Source organism: Pelodiscus sinensis, chromosome 31 (genome assembly GCF_052426305.1).
Source record: "Pelodiscus sinensis isolate ZL-2025 chromosome 31, ASM5242630v1, whole genome shotgun sequence".
NCBI lineage: Eukaryota > Metazoa > Chordata > Testudines > Trionychidae > Pelodiscus > Pelodiscus sinensis.
In genome coordinates, this window is record NC_143082.1 from 14,242,321 (window position 1) to 14,259,518 (window position 17,198).

Genomic DNA, 17,198 nt, shown 5'->3' on the forward strand with positions numbered 1-17,198 from the left:
GGGAGGAACAGAACGGGCGCCATGCAAGGCCAGGATGGTAGGTGGGGAGCCACCTCAGCCAGCCAATGGGAGAGGCTAATGCCTGGGGGTGTGCTTTGCCTGCCTCCCACTCACCTGGGATGTGGGAGATCCAGGTTCAATCCCCCCTGCCCCGCCCCTGTGAAGAGAAGGGAGAGCGCTCCAAGCACTGAAACTATTCGGATGGGAAACTCCCTTCCGCTGTCTCCCACCTCCCAGGCGGGCGCCCTGACCGCCAGGCTAGCCCCATGACCAAGTGTCTAACCAAAGCAGAATAGCTTCCCCAGGAGACACCAAGGCCTGGTCTACGCCCAAACCTGGTAGCGGCCTAGCTACCTTGCTCAGGGCTGTGAAACGTTTCGCTCCCTGCCCAAGGTGGTTCGGCCGATCAAACCCCCACTGCAACGGGGCCAAAGGAAGAATTCTCCCATCGACCCCGAGCTACCGCCTCTCGGATTCGCTGGAACACGCACTGACGCCACAGGAACGGAACGTCCCAGCTGTGCCTCTGTTGCAGCCATGGGTGGCCTCACAGAGCCCCCCCCCCTCGTCCACAGAGCCCCCATCCGAATACCCCCCTGCGCAGCGATTAGCACACTCGCTGCTGAGATGGGCCATCCCCGTCCAAATCCCTTCTCCTGTCCACCGATTCCTCCTCCAGCTGGATACCAGCCGGGATCTGACCCCGGAGGCAGCTTCTCAGCCTGCCTACCACATCCAGCACTGTAGGCAGGCGGAGATGCCCACCCAGTTTGTTAATCACTCCGCCCTTTAGGCAGGACAGAAGCATCCAGGTGCCTAGAGGAAGACAGCGGTGCAACTTCATAGCACACAAGCACCACGGGAACGGTTCTCCGGAAAAGTTAGGTGCCCAGTGAGCTTAGGCACCGGCAGGGTTTAGCGGGAGTTGTGGGGATCCTGGTGGAGTCCAAACTGGGATATTAGGTGACTAAATCTGGCAGGTAGACACCTAAGGACCAGCGTTCCCTGCAAGCTGAGCACTTGGGCAGCCACCCAGGAGATTCAAATGCCACCCAGCTGATTAGTAGGTAGCATGTATATCTCCTGGTAGTGCACATCCACACTTGCCTTGGTGCGCATAACAAAATGTATTCTGCACACAGATGGAAAAATGAGGGGGAACATTGCTAACGACTTCTGTGGCTATTCCTTTACGTGACTTATTCTGGGTCACAAAGCAAGTCTATGGCAAAGACTGGGTGTCCCACGTCCACAGCTATTGTTCTAACCACTAGATAATCGTTCCTGATGTACATTTAGTCTTCGTGTTACCGGTGCTCCTAGCCCTGCCCACACAAATACAGCTAGAAACAAATGGAGGCAAGAAATATTTCCAAACTATTGATCGGGGGGGGGGGGGGGAACAAAACTGCAAGGAGCACGTTTTAGTATCAGATTCACAATCAGCAAGGTTCTTAGGCTTCTCTTTCAACAGATAAAATCAGAGGGGAAAGCTGTTTTGCGCGATTCAGGAAAGAGGAGTCAACTGGTGCAGCTTCCGAGCCATTCTTTTGTAAACAGACTGAAAGGGCCGGTTAAAATGCATCTTAAAATGGCCTCACGCACCCGTCAGTTACCTCCCCGAGCACTGCAATTTGCTGTGCATTTTTCAAAACACGATCACGTTGCTGTTTGATCAGACTCCAAAAATGGCTGTCACGGCCAGAAGCCCTGAGCCCCTGCAGCAATCAAAATCCAGCCCTGAGAATAACGCCACAGGGAAAAGCAACCCTGCCCAATCCCAGCCCTTAGGAAGGCCAACCACTCCAGAAAGGGGGTGGCGTCTGTGCACCTGGTATGGAGGATCAATGGCTCTGAGGGGAATGAGCCCTCAAAGGATATATGGAAGGAATACTTTCCTCCGTAAGGATCAGCTCTGGGGACATTTCAGAAGTAATCACTTGTTTGGGGGGGGAGGGGGGACAGAGGAAATATCTGTTTGGGAAGTTCCTAGAAATGGGGGAGGGAGGGAAAGAAATGCGCGCGCACAGAGCCACAGTGCTGCTGACCGAGTAAAACCTCACAGTGCCCATATTTTGATTAACCCGCAAAGAAATATATTAGACAAGGAGGAAATACATTTTCTGACCGGGAAGCTACTGCACATTCAGAGCCCCAGCTGAAAGAGAAAGGAGACTCTACATACAGGGGAACTCCACGGGCATTCCCCCACTTACACATAAATCACAGCTTCTTAAGGAGAGAAAACCCCATTAACACTTTGCTGTTCTGTAAACATCCCAAAGGTAGCAGAAGCTGCTCCTACCAAGTCCATAAATCTCACCCACAAACAGCAGGAGTACCTTTTTAAAACGGGCCTCTATGTTTTCAAGAGCAAACATCGAGAAAACTTCGTCTGCAAAGATTCTAAACCTCTAAAAGTGAAAGGTTGTTTATTTTGTCAGACAATTAAGGGACCTAATACTATTTTCTTACTGGGATTAATTTAAAAGGGAAAGACAACAGGAGTGTCAAACTATCTTCAGTGCTGATCAGGAGAGGAGGGAATGGCGTCTAATAGACTCCCAGGAGCCAACTAACAAAAATACATATTGTCATTAGCTTTTGTGGGAAAAAGCCACTTCATTAGATGATGAGCTGGCGTAGAAACAACAGAACCCAAGTATTTATAAATCAATATTGATAATACTTGGTTTCTGTTATGTGTGTTCCAGCTCATCATCTGAAGAAGTGGGTTTTACGCACGAAAGCTCATGCTCCTATGTATATTTTGGGAGCCTGTAAGGTGCCCCAGGACTTCTGTCTTGAAAGTTACATACTAACACAGCTCCCCTTCTGAGTGCCACTAACGTTCTGAAGATTCCACAACTTGTCCTTTGAAACCACGCTAATGAATTGCAGAGGGTAAACTCCACCAAAAGGAAAACAAACAAGCACAGAAGCAGAGAAACCTCAACTTTAGAGGCCCGTGCACTGCCAAAAGCCAATGTCACAAACCGTTCGCATTGTTCCAATTACGCAGATAATAGGGAATTCAGACACTGGCTAGGGAAACTGTCTTTTTGAAGGGATCATTTGAGGTCCAAAAGAATCCAAAGGAAAAGCAGCACACAAAACCCCTAGGAGCTTGGTAAGTGTGTGTGGGGGGGAAGGACCCCACCTTGTCTGCCCTCAACCCCAACTGTACCCAGCCATGCCAGCAAAGAAGGGATCCAAAGCTCCTTGCTTGCCCAGGCTCCCGTCTGCAAGTTAATCACTCTCCAAACACACACACACTTGTTCCACTTCCTTATAAAGATCAAGTTTTACTGGTAAAGATACTTCAGACTTATTCATCTCCTGGTTTGTGCCACCCACTGAGACAAAAGGAAAAAGAACACACAAGGTCTCCTCCAGCAAGGTACACCACCGACTTTCCGATACAGCCAACTTGTTTGTTCCGAGGGATTTTGCCACCCAAATTAGCACTTCTCTGGCAACTGCCATGTGTCTCCATTTCCCTGAAACATGGCAAGCCAGACTAGACGCTGGCACTCAATTAAACCTCTCTCTCTCAACCAGGGCACCCAAGGGGGTGGGGGTGCCAGGGAGAACAGCATCTTCAAGACACGTCTCTAGCTCTCTTGTAGATAGAGGTCTCCCAACAGCAAGAGGGATTGGTGGAAAACAGGCTCCCTTCACTCCGTAAAGGCAGGTCGCTGATTTCTAGCATCCCAGGGACAAAACATACTGCACTTTTGCACAGCTCCATCAGTTTCAAAACACAGGGTGCACCCAACCCACGGGCATTGCTCATTTAGTCACCCTCCGAGGGTGGATGGGAAGGGTTGGCTCTTTTGGAAGAAAAAAAAAAAAAAGACACCCAAGTGGTGAAGTGTCACAATTCAGAGCTGCCAGGGGCCCCGGTTGTGAGAAAACTGCCCTCTGCTGAGATGCCTGAAAAAGGGGAGCAAAGCGGCATTGGAAAGTGGGGCTCCAATTGTGGGTGCGGTGCATTTGCAGAGGGGGTAGGGGGTATCTCTAAAGTTCTGGCCCCGCAAAGGAGTACCTCTGGCTTCCTCAAGAACACAGAGGAAGAACTGATGCCCCCCATTAACCCACACGCAACCCCAGGGCATTACAAAAAATGGGGGGGGGAGACAATTCCATGTTCTGTTGCACACAAACAAACGCATCACCAGGGCAATCAGAAACACCCAATACACAATGAACTCATTATTCCTGCTCCTCTAGTCACAGCCTCGAAGTACAGTTTTGCCCAGCTGAGGGAGGGCTCTCAGCCTTCCAAAGATCTAGTCCCCCCCCTTAAAAACTCCTCCACCCCACGGGGTGTTATGACCTGCAGCGAAGCTGAAACTAGCGGCTAGTAAACCCCGAAGCAGACCGGGACCACCGAGCGACCCATCAAAGGCACATCCCCACTCGCTCGGTTTCCACTACAAAAGCCAGAGGATCAATTTTTAAATCGTTGTGTCCCCCCAACCCGCATGATGAAACCAAGCAGGGATCTGGATTCTGGGGAAGCCTGCAAAGTTAGCAGCAAAAGCAGGGGGCACCCCCTCCCCCCCAGCCTGTGAGCGCACCCACTTGTAGACAGGGTGAGCAGATAGCAAGCCTGGAAACACAAAACAAAACAAAACCCCAAAACATTTCTTATTGGTGGGGGAGGGTGCGGAATCGCTGCTTGTATAAAACAAAGCTCCTAATATCTGGGCGTCTGATCACCCTACTTGCAGGCAAGGCCAAGGCAGACCCAACAGCAGCTGGTGGGAAGCCATGTAGCTCCAACCTGGCTTGAGACGGTGGCATGTGGGGGAAAAAATATCGTTCCAAATGCAATAAAATCCAGGGCTGAGCAGAGAGGGGGTGGGCTCCGCAGACAGGGGGTGGGGGTGGGGTGGGAATGCATGGCAGCCCCTGGAATGCCTTCCTCTTCACATCGCTAGGATGTTTGTGAAAATTCCCCAAATCCCAGCCGCTCAGGACAGAAGAGGAAGGAGGGAAGCGAGTCGATCAGAGACACAAACAAGCCCACCCCAGCGAGGGAGAAAAGGCAGGAAGGAACTGGGGGGGGGGGGGGAGAAATCGCAACGACATTTAAGGGTCAAGAGAGGCTTTGGCATCTGGGCTGAGTCGCCCCTTTAGCCAAAATTAAGGGGGTGGCGAAGAGCCCCGCAAAGCTGCAGCGATGGAAGAGCAAAGCCCCCCCCCCTTGCCCCTCCCCAGATCGCTAACTAGAGCGGATCCCGAGCGTGGAAAGGTGTGAGAGACGCCCCCTCCCCAATGCACAGATCGGTACAGCCCCTTCGCCCCCGCCTTGCCTAGATCCGGAGTTGACTCCCCCCCGCACAGATTGGGGAGGTGGGGGTGAAAATAGGGGGGTGGGGAGAGAGATGCCTCCTGCCTCCTATTGCAAAGTTTCTAACTTTCTCTCCCTTACCTTGTTTTGCAAGCACCAGGGTTTCTTCCCTCTGCACTTGGGTGATGATAGAACCGCTTTCCATCTAACAATCCCACAGATCCAGGGGATCCTTTGGGCGGGAGGGGGTTGGGGGAGGGAAGAGGCCCAGGGGCGGGGGGTGCTGTGTGTAGGAGGTGTGGGGTGGTCCTCCGTGGCAGTGCCCTGGAGCACGCTGCATGCAAGCCGAGCAGCGGCTCCGGGGCTTCTCAGATCGGGTCCAACATGGAGAATCCGGGGCTGGAGCAAAAAAAAAAAAAAAAAAAAAAAAAAAGCCAACCACACACACACACACACACACACACACCAGAGGAAATGGGACACAGGCGCGGTTTCCAGGCTCCCCCTCCCTCTTCCAGATAAACAACCGGGCTCCCACGGCAGGCTGCGCCCGACCTGCGGAGCACACACCCCGGGCTAACCACGCTGCGTACAGGGTAGGGGGCGGCCGCTAGCCCGAGGCGGCGCACGCGGTGGGGAAGGAACGCGCCCCCCGTTACTTTGTTGCAACGTTCGAAGCTTTTGTTATTTTGTATCGGTCCAGCGGCGCTGCACGGCGAAGAGTGGGGAAGCCTTGAAACTGCTCCCGCGCTCGGATTGGCCACCGGGAAGTGGGCGTGGCTAGAACGCTTACTATGGGGTGTTTACCTAACAAACATTCCAGCTGCCCAGGGAGTGGGTTGGGGCGGACACGCCTCTCTCGCTGGGGGCTGTCCCCCCTTTCCCTCCAAGTGATCTGGGCAAGGCCAAGGGACTCCTCCCCCCTCCTGATTGTGCAAGAGAGAGACCCTGCCTGGTGAGCTGAAGGTGCAAGATTGTGTAGTGCACCCTTAGGGGAAAAAAGCTTTCTACAACACTTTGGCTAGTGGTCCCCCTCATCTCCAGGAAAGGACAGTCGCGGGGGAGGGGGTGCCTTCTCAAGCAACCTTAATTTGCCCCCCTTGTCCTTATGCATTAAGATCAGCGTTTCTAGTTTTCCATGGGGAAAAAACCCTTATTTAAAAATAAACCTAAAAATCTGTTTTTCCTCAATTAAAATGAACCCTTGAATTTCACTTACCCCAGTCACAACAGGGAGCCCCGCCTTAGGAGCCTCCATGCAGGTTAATAAGGGAAAGCTGGATCACAGAACCCTCATATAAAGAGGGTTCTGTGGTAGATGTTTTTATTTTTCCAGAAAGTATAAAAACTAAATATTCTCTGTAAAAGAAAATGTAGATTCAGTGCCCCCCCCCCGCCCTGTAGCAAATAGATTTCTTGGATCCCTGTTACCACATAGACTTTCCCTCCTGTAAACTACCCCCCCCCCCCACACACACACACACCAATCTCATTCAGAGTGCAGACAGACAGGCCTCATGGATTGAAATCTACAGAGCTGTATTCAGTGCAGGATTTAGTTGCTGACCAGCATCAGGAGCCACATGTACAATGAGAAGGATCAAAAAAAATATTCAGCAATGACCCCATCCGCTATGCATGGCATTAGGCAGGGAATGAATTGTATGATCACATAATTAAAGATGATCCCAATTATTCATGATTATATCATTGTGGAGCCTGCTGTATAAACACAGAACAAAAATATAAGATTGTACAACCTTAGTTCTGTCATTCCCTAACCTGGGTAAAATTTATTATTTTATATATATATATATATATATATATATATATATAGAGAGAGAGAGAGAGAGAGAGAGAGAGAGAGCATCCGTAAAGAACACAGGTGCCTTTTTCCTAGCTGTTAGCTCGAGCTAATTTGGATAAAATAGAGCAAGAATAGCCACACTCATATTAAATACAGAGGAGCAACCCTACAGAAACAATGGCATTGGGGAGCAGTTATTCTAGTGAGTAGGGTCTCAGCAACTCTCATCTCTATTCAATTATAATAAAGATGTAGCCGTGTTAGTCTGGTCTTGCTGAAACAAAAGACAGGACGATGCAGCACTTTAAATACTAACAAGATGGTTTATTAGGTGATGAGCTTTCGCGGGTCAGACCCACTTCCTCAGATCAGATTGTGGAAGAAAATTGGCATGACCATATTGTGGAAGAAAATTTGGTATATATCATGCCAATTTTCTTCCACAATTTGATCTGAGGAGGAGGAGGTCTGGCCCATGAAAACTCATCACCTAATAAACCATCTTGTTAGTCTATAAAGTGCTGCATAGTCCTGTCTTCTCTATTCAATTAGGCTGATTACAGAGCACCATGGCAAAATCTGCCTTGGGGGAGCACCTAGAACACTACCCCAGTGGTATCATGGAGCAATTTACTACAGGCTGTGGAAGATTCTCTATGACTGGCCATTTTAAAATCAAAATTGGATGCTTTATTCTAAAAGATTTACTCTGTGAGCTAGAGGGTTTCATTCATAGAAGGCCTATGGCCTGTGTTGGCAGGAAGTCAAACTAGGTGGTCACAAACAGCTCCCTCTGGCCTCATAAGCTATGAATCTATGTTTTAAAAGCCCCTCAGCCCCCTAAAAAGGGGGAAAAAGAAAAAGACTGTTTTCACTTTCTCCAAGAGCACCACCTGTGATGTGTTACACACAATCCCTCAACTTCCTATACAGCAGTTGAATTCAAATCCTACTTATTGGATAAGTATTGCGTCTCTCCAGGATCCCGGGCCCAACCCAGCAGCCTCTAAATCAAGGGTAGGGAGCTTTGTTCATTTTCATCTGGCCCATGGGCCACCCAGGTTCAACTCACCCACTGAGGGAGGGTGGAGGCTCAAGGTGAGCCAGAGCTTGCAGCTACAGCCCCATGGGGGAGCACTGAGTCTTGGGGCTTCCTCTCCCACTCTCTGCAGGAGCTCAGGGCTTCTTGCCCCCAGGGTTGAAGCTAGGAGCCATGGTTTGCCCCGATGGAGGGAGTAACCCCGAGTTGCTGTCTCTCTCTTTGGGCCGGTGAAGTGAACCCATGTGGACCACCAATACAATTTTTATTGGGTCAATCCCCCGACACAGGAAAGGTTGCCCACCCTTGTTATAAATCTTTCCTGATTTCACAAAAACACGGATACAAGACCAGGCCATGAGACAACGTCGGGATACAATTAGTAAAGTCAGGACTCAGGAAAAAAAGGGAGCCCCAGGCAGTGCTGAAAGAAGCAGCAAAGGGAGAGAAGACCAGGACTGTTTCAATCCTTACCATATATTAGCATTTCATGTCAATAAACCTCATCTGCAGCTACTCCTCCATCCTGCAGGGCTGGAGAGTTTTTCCCTGTTCAGGATAATAATCACACTGCCTGCTTCCTGGGAATTCGCTTGTCAAACAGCCGCGTTCTCTCTCTCTCTCTTGGTGGTGGCCCATATCTTGTTCACCTGGGTTGCCCAAATGAAAAGGCTGCAAGCAGAGGGAGGAGGGTGAGGGTCAGGAGGCAGATGCATCACAAAGGTGGAGGAGAGAACCTGGTTTTGGTAAAGCCTCGGCTGGCGTTCCATCATCTCCTAGCTGCTCCCTGAAATGAATGCTGGGGAAATCCGAGCTAGGCACAAACAGTGTGAACACTTTGGCAGAGCTGACTCTCTGAGTGATGCCCACACTAGGGATGTAAAATCCTGTTTAATTGGTTAACTGGTTAAACATCATGTTTAACCGGTTAACTGCTTAAATAGAGGTGGGTGGGGGCATGGTGGGGTGGGTCAGCTGGGTTAGAGAGTCCTCTGCCTTCATCAGAGCAGGTGGGCTAGTTCAGTCAGCCCTGACCACCAGTTAACCATAACCAGTTAATGGGTTAACCATTCACATCCCTAGTGCACAGAATGAAATGAGGCAGTAGGCCGGGAGAGACAGAGAAAGAGACAGTCGAGTGTCAGGGAGGCCCCAGTGACGATGTACTAACAAGCTACGTCCTACAAACCGGCTTGTCAGAATTCAGTGTTTCATATCTATAATTTCAAGGGATTTCCAGTTTAACCTCTCCCCTCCCCTGCAATGTTTCTCACTTGAAAGTTTCATAATTGCAGGGTGGGGGTTCAGACAGGGCAGGCCAGCCACCTATTTAATGCCATTGTTTGATTTCAAGACATTAAAGCTCCTTCATTGTTAAAAACACAACTTGTTACCACCACACGTCGAAATACACAAAGTAAATATCCTTAAATCAAACTCTAATAACTTCTCAAACAGCATTTTTCTTCCTTGCCTATCTGTCTTTCTCTGTTGTTATCAATGGAAATATATTTTTCTCAGTTTGTGTGTGGATGGTGAAGTTGATGTTTATCAACATTTACTGATAGAAATCTAGGTTTTCCGAGCCTACCTTTAAAATGGAAAGTAGAACTGAAATCAGCAGACAAAAGAATCTTTTGGGAACTCTGGAAGAGGCAGGCTGGCAAACCAGTTTATAAAGGGCTAGTAAGCTTTTGTTGCAATGTTTAAAAAAATCCCCTAAACCTGTTTAACTCATACATCGACCTGAACATAAATAAGCACTCTCTGTGATAAAAAATTTTGCTGCTGGTCCACATGGTCTGACTTTGCTGGGTTATAGGCTGACATCATCCCCCCAAATAAGGCTGGAGACATTTATGGATAAATTTAAAAGTAGCTGTTCCCTGTACTCAGAATCAACAGATCCTTCTGTGTAGAATTTTGCTAGGATTTCTAGTGTCAAACTCTGGAAAAAAACAGGGAAAAAAAAAACCCCAACACCACATCCCATGAAGAACAAACACATCTTTCGCTGAGGCCATTTGAAAACATCCTACTTCTCGGCAGAGCAGACATCTGAATCTAGTTTGCGGTGTTCCTAGCAGAAAAAGGTTTGGGAGTGGACATTTGCTGTGTGTGCAGGCAGTGGTGGGGAATACATGGAGGAAGACCAACTTCAAGGCTGTTGTTTTAGCTGTCCCAGGGTTGAAGTAGATTTATTTGTTCCTCTCTGTCTCTGATATACCAGTTATCAGAGAAAAATAAAATTTTGCCTTAAAGGAATTCTGAGTTGTTAACAAAAATGTCTCTGTCCTCTGTAATTTGGAGTCATCAACTATTATTTCATTTTAAAATGTATGGGCGGGAGGGAGAAAGGCGGGGATTTTCCATCCGAGTAGAGATGCTAAAAGTTGTGTTAAAGTAATTCCTCCTGGAAGGAATACCGAAGCATCACAAGGTCTCATCTGGAACTTTATCCATGGTCCTGTCTACTTCTGCCTTCCTTCAGGCCCCAGCCTCTCCTCCCAGCACTTTCTCCAAGTTGGTGTATGCAGGCCTAGCTGCTAAGGATACTTCTATCCATTTGGCCCCTCTGCTGTCCCTCCATTCCTTTCATTGGCCTTTTCTGCCAAATGCTCATCTTTCAAAGTACCCACAGTTGCTATAACTAGAAGGGATTTGAGTGACAGGGGGCTGAGTTAGCTCCCAAGCCTGCTAGGGATGCTAGTTAATCTTAAAGGGTGATGTTTACCACTTCTGGTTAACTAGTAGGGCTTTTACATCCCTAGAGCCCACACTGTTACGCCTCCCTTCTCTTCTCGTCCAGGGCCTCCTCTTCTCCGTGCTGTTTTCTCTTGGTCTGAGCTCTCCCAGGCTCTGTGTGGATCCCACCTGTGGGTCTCTTCCCAGCCCCTGGATGGGTGTTTTCTGACACTCACCCATACAAAGAACAATGTGTGGGTGGAAGCAGCCTCACAGTTTGGTCTGGTCCCATCTATCTTCACACCGAGGATATTCGGCAGGATCTCCCATTCTCTGGATCTCTGTCTTTAACCTGCCGCTGCTCTACAACTGGTTCTGTTTTCCTTTCTCTCTCTAGGATATTTTGTTCTGTCCCTTGTTTGTCCAAAGGCTGATTCTCATGCTGTGTTCCTGAGACTACATAGGAGTCTCTTTCTTCAGTGGCTAAATCGGTACAGGACTCAGAAATCAGTACAGGACTCAGTCATTAGCCCGTTTTACTTGTGTTTTCCCTTTCTTTTCTACCAACTCCATCTGGGATACTAGCCTTATTTTGAAATAATAATGCAAGTGTCTACACAGCCCTTCCATTATTTCAAAATAATTTTGGAATAACGGACGGCTTATTCCGAAATCTGTAACCCTCCTTCTACGAGGAATAACACCTGTTCCGAAAGAGCTGTGTCGAAATAAGGCCCGTGTAGACGCTCCACTGCTGCTATTTCAAAATATTCCCTCCCCAGGGCCATTCTAAGTTATTCCTCCCCAGTGCTTCCTGGGGCTTTAAATCGAGACAGCACGTCTACATTAGGGAAGCCTCGGACTCATTTTGAGGCTTCCCTGCAGTATAGTTGTGCTATTTCGAAATAAGCTATTTTGGAATAACTATTCTAGAACAGCTTATTTTGAAATAAGCGTGCAGTGTAGACGTACCCTGACTTACTTTCCTGGCTTGTGACTTATCTAGGTTCTCCTCTTTTTTTTTTTGACACCCTCTTCCCCACACACACTCTAGCTAGTCCCACAGTTTCCTGGAATTTCCTCGTTCTCTCAAGGGGAGGGGTTTCCCGTCAATTTGGATGTGTGAAAGCCTTCACCAACCCTGGTGTTCCCTGTAAGCTGCTCACTTGGGCAGCCACCCAGGAGCAATTCAAATGCCACCAAGATGATTAGCAGAGCACCTCAGGTGCCCACAGCCGGCAGCCTGTGTTTCTACTGATGGTGCACAGCTGCCCATGCCTTGGTGCACATAACAAAATTTATTCCACAAGCGGATGGAAAAAAAAAAAGAGGGAACATTGTGATGCTTTATCCCAGCCTAATCCTCTCTAACGGGCCGCTTCAACGTTCCACACCAACCAATTGTGGCCAAGGCTCCAGCATGTCATGGAGTGGTCTTGGTCCCCCGAGAGTCTTTTCCAGCCTTCGTCACTGACCACAGCCACTCCAGGGCTTCTTTACCACCAGTGAGCCGTAACCACCAGCCTTCTGAATCCGCCTGCCTTCCTACAGAAGGGGATGTCGCACAGCCTCACAGTGCTCCCAACTGTTAAGTAACCACCTGTTGTGATGAGGCCATGGCTGTCTGAGAGGGTGAGGGGCTGGAATAAATTGCCTGTGGGGATTGTGGAGTCCCCATTACTGGAGATATTTGAGAGCAGATTGGACAGACACCTGCCAGGGATGGTCTTGGTGCTTGGTCCTGCCGTGAGGGCAGGGGACTAGACGTGGTGACCTCTCAAGGTTCCTTCCTGTTTGAGGATTCTAGGATTCTCTGGCTGGTTGCTGCAAGATGAGGGAGGAACTTAATGCTGGGGGTGGGGGCGCGGTGGAATGGGCAGACCCCAAGGCCCTGGAGTATATGCCCAGAGATGCCACAGAGGTTCACGTCAGCGAATGGGGTATGAAGGAAGCAAGCACCAGGAACTTGAGAGGTTCACTGGTGCAACAGACCATAGGACAGGACGTAGCTAATAGTCCGGCCTGTAAAGCTGATCCCTGTGTGTGCCCCAGAGTAAGGACAAGAATATTCTGTGAGGAGAGAGGTTATCTATTCCTCTGTATTTTCTGAGATAGTTGGGCCACTTGGCTTCAGCGTGGTGGGGACCTCTCTGATCCAGTCTTTGTGGCTTGCTAGGGTTTGAGTTCACTGCTGAGACAGTCACTGGTAGATTAACAGCTTCAATCTGAGCCCACAGTTCCCTGTTTTCGTTTGATTCGGTTCTTCCCATGCCCCGAGTGGAGACTCAGGAGAATTCATCTCCATACGTTAGAGCAGGCAATTAGACACACATGGGAGATTCCTCACACAAACAATACTTAATAAACATTGGATTGTAAACACATTCAGAAATGAATGGTAAATAGTGAGTGGGTAATTGCAGATGATAAATTAGGCTGAATTAATTACCCCATGGTGGCTCTTTCAGCTGCAGACCTGCACGTGAGCGGCAGCATTCGCGTTTCAGCAGCGTCCTCGCCCCCTCAGGGCCGTGAGCGCAGAGAATGGACAAAAATAATGGAAACAGGACAGCCTGTTTGGAGGGGATGAAGATGAACTAGCCAACAAGTGGGATACAACAAGTGTGAAGTGGTATCCGGGGATATGGGTCGATTTGAAACACGTGGGTAACATCATGAAGGACGCCCACTTGCACATCAAATCACTGTTAATGGAGAGCTCAGTGTTTGCTATCCAAAGCAAGACGATAGCTGAATGGAGGTGGTCGTTTTATTTACATCTAAGTCCGTTCTCTCTGCCAATCCTTTCTCCTCTTGAAGGCCACCTGTGTCATTAGTAACATCGAGATGTTGGTTCAAGGAAATCCCAGATCCACGTTGTCCTCACCTGAACTGGCAGTGTTCCCTTTAATGTTTCTATCCATGTGCAGAATACATTTTGTTATGTGCACCATGGCATGTGCAGGTGTGCACCACCAATAGAAACACATGCTGCTGGGAAACATTGGTTCCCAGTGAGAAATTATTTGTCTTGTTGTAGGCCTGTTTCTAGAAAGCATATCACAAGCCGGCACCACCACAACGTGGCCCCTTCGTGGCTGTTTCAGCAGCAAAGCCAAGGATGAAATGTGTCGTAGAGAATAGTTCCTAGTAAAGGGTTCCCTCTGAGTTAGGGCTGATGCCTGAAGCATAGGTTGGGGAAGGTTATACATGGACCCGCCTCATGTTGTGCCTCTTCTGAGAACAAAGAGAGGAAGGTTTAAACTTCCAGCCCCATCAGGTTGGGACCAGCATTAACATCTCTTTAAAAACATAAAACACACCCCCAACCACAGATACAAAAAGAGAAGAACAATTCCCCTCTCATCTGATGTGTAAGTCAGAATGTAACCTCCCCAACTCCAGAAAGGCCCCAAATACGTTTTGATACAGACCCAAGAGCTGTGGGCAAGAAAGGGCCCATGTTTCCTTTTGGTTCAAGCAATCCCTGCCAGTGGCTGGCAAACTTGTGTGAGTATCAGGGGTACAAAATCTCAGAGGCTGTGTTAGTCTATAACTTTAAAAACAACAAGTGGTCCTATGGCACCTTAGGGACTAACAAAAATATATATAGTATCCTGAGCTTTTGTGGGCAAAACCCACTTCCTCAGCTGATGTCTGGAGAAATGGTCTGAGGTCAATAGGATGAAGTTTAATAGGGACAAATGCAAAGTGCTCCACTTAGGAAGGAACAATCAGTTTCACATATACAACATGGGAAGGAACTCTATGTATAGTGATCTAGGGGTCATAGTGGACCACAAGTGAAATAGGAGTCAACAGTGGGACACTGTCGCAAAAAAAGCAAACATGATTCTGGGATACATTAACAGGAGTGTTGTGAGCAAGACACGATAAAGTCATTCTTCTGCTCTACTCTGCGCTGATTGGGCCTCAGTTGGAGTATTGTGTCCAGTTCTGGGCACCGCATTTCAGGAAAGATGTGGAGAAACTGGAGAAGGTCCAGAGAAGAGCAACAAAAATGATGAAAGGTCTAGAAAACATGACCGATGAGGGAAGACTGAAAGAACTGGGTTTGTTTAGTTTAGAAAAGAGAAGACCGAGTGGGGACATGACAGTGGCTTTGAAGTAGCTAAAAGGGTGTCACAAGGGCTGTGTCCAGACTCAGGGGTTTTTTCGAAAAAAGTAGCCTTTTTTCGAAAAAACTTCACCTGCGTCTAGACTGCAGCCGCGTTCTTTCGAAATTAAATCGAAAGAATGCGGCTTTTCTTTCGACGGTGGTAAACCTAATTCCATGAGGAAGAACGCCTTCTTTCGAAAGTGCTCTTTCGAAAGAAGGCGTTCTTGAAAGCAAACAGGCTTTTTAGAAAGAGAGCATCCAGACTCACTGGGTGCTTTCTTTCAAAAAAGTGGCTTGCTTTTTCGAAATTCCGCGTGCAGTCTAGATGCTCTCTTTCGAAAGAGGCTTGCAGTCTAGACAAAGCCAAGGAGGATAAAGTTTGTTCTCTTTAACCTCTGAGGATAGGACAAGAAGCAATGGGCTTAAACTGCAGCAAGGGAGGTTCAGGTTGGACATTAGGAAAAACTTCCTAATTGTCAGGGTGGTTAAACACTGGAATAAATTGCCTAGGGAGGTTGTGGAATCTCCATCCCTGGAAATATTTAAGAGCAGGTTAGACAGACACCTGTCAGGGATGGTCTAGATGGTGCTTGGTCCTACCGTGAGGGTAAGGGATTGGACTATTTGACCTCTACAGGTCCCTTCCAGTACTAGTATTCTACAATTCTATGTGGGTTTTACCCAGGAAAACTCATGATTCTACATATTTTTGTGAGTCTCTACGCTGTCACAGGATGACTCGTCATTTATCAGGAATATAGTTTCTTGTTAATTGTCTGTCAACTTCACATATGGAAGGCGAGGGTTCTTATGACGAGGAGTGACAAATAGAGACTCCAGTCTTATCTCCCAGCGTCAGATGAAACAGCATTGTCCTTTTCTTTCTCCCTCGTGGTTAGACGGTACACTGGCCACTGAGATCAGGTCTTGGGGGCAGCCCACAGTTCCAAGCGTGAGGTTATCGCTGTGTGATTGTGAATACATCAACCCTCCTGCCCTGGCTCTCCTCTCCAAGGTGAAGGGGGAGCTCAGCACAGAGAGGAGCACAAAGAACATGGAAAGCCAGTGGTTTGGGAAGTAAAATAAACAGGCATCCCCACCAGCAGCCGTAGGCAGATAGCAGTACCCAGCACCTTCCAGCTGTTGTACCGTTCATCAGTCTCCATGGACAGAGACACCGAAGCAAAGTGACTTGTCCAAAGTCACCCAGCAGCAGAACCAGGAACAGAATCCAGGTCATGTGGTGCCTGCCCAGTGCAGTATCTGTTAGGTCACATTGCTTAAGAATGTCGCAACATCCATACTGGGTCAGACCCAGGCCCGCCGACAGGGGCAACTGCCCCGGGGCCTGGCTATTCAAAAGGGCCAGGGGCTTCTTCAGCCCTGGGCCCTTAAAATGGCCACCACAGCCCCACGCAGCATACTCCATGCGGCACTGAGGACCGGTTGCCTTGGCTCTACCCCTCCTGTCTGAGGCTCCGCCCCTTCCGGGAGCATGAAGCCAGGGTTGCTCTCACCCTAGCCCAGGGGTCTGGTGAGTCTGGCAGCTCTCCTGGGCAGACCAATGGTCCATCTAGCTCAGCATCTGATCTTCTGACAGTGGCCAGAGCCAGACCAATCAGAGAGTATGAACAAAGCATGGCAATTTAGAGCAATCCATCCCCAGTCGTCCACTCCAAGCTTCTGGCAGTTAGACGGGAATTTCCTGTAAGAAACATGTAATATAGCCTAATGCCATTCCGAGAGCACAAGAAAGCAGTAAAAAGGTGGATCCTTTTCAAGAAGGGAAAAGTTGATGGCTCTGATTTTTCAGCCGGCATGAACCTTTCATTAATTTGGATAACATTCCTACTGGGGAATAGCGGCCTTTTTCCAACTGAGGTTTACTGTTATTTTGACCTAGTTTTCCCCAAGCACTTATGCAGTATTGAGAGAAACTAGATCACATGTGATATGCCTACCTATATGTAATTTGTGTGCACATGTATAATATACACGTCAATAGGTCCAGAATACTCCAGCCTTCTTACTTCAGGCTTTGAAATCTTTGCAGAGGAAGAATGGTCTGGTTTTGCACGTGAGGACCGAAATACGTGATATATATTGGGTTTGCAAGCTCTTGTGTGCGTAGGCGCCGTATGCAGTGGGACCCTCGGACAATTCACAGCACACTCGACTCTCAGCGGCAGTTTCAGCTGATGTTAGAAGGGAGGGTGGCCTTGAAAAGGAAGCATCATGCTAGAATGTC

The 17,198-nt window shown here is 48.5% G+C and overlaps 1 protein-coding gene across 6 annotated transcripts in view; it reads right to left on the reverse strand.

The window, feature by feature from the left end:
• The window catches only part of CTDSP2 (CTD small phosphatase 2), a 72,912-nt gene that overhangs the window by 20,675 nt on the left and 35,039 nt on the right, over positions 1–17,198 (reverse strand). For 2 of the 6 annotated variants that reach the window (XM_075901717.2, XM_075901716.2), the window contains one exon: positions 8,620–8,817. In XM_075901717.2, the coding sequence (XP_075757832.1) occupies positions 8,620–8,632 (13 nt within the window). In that variant the 5' untranslated portion in view covers positions 8,633–8,817. Of the gene's footprint in view, positions 1–4,730; positions 5,327–5,440; positions 5,720–8,619; positions 8,818–17,198 lie in introns of those variants that run through there. The other 4 variants (XM_075901712.2, XM_075901714.2, XM_075901713.2 and 1 more) reach the window with 4 other exon arrangements.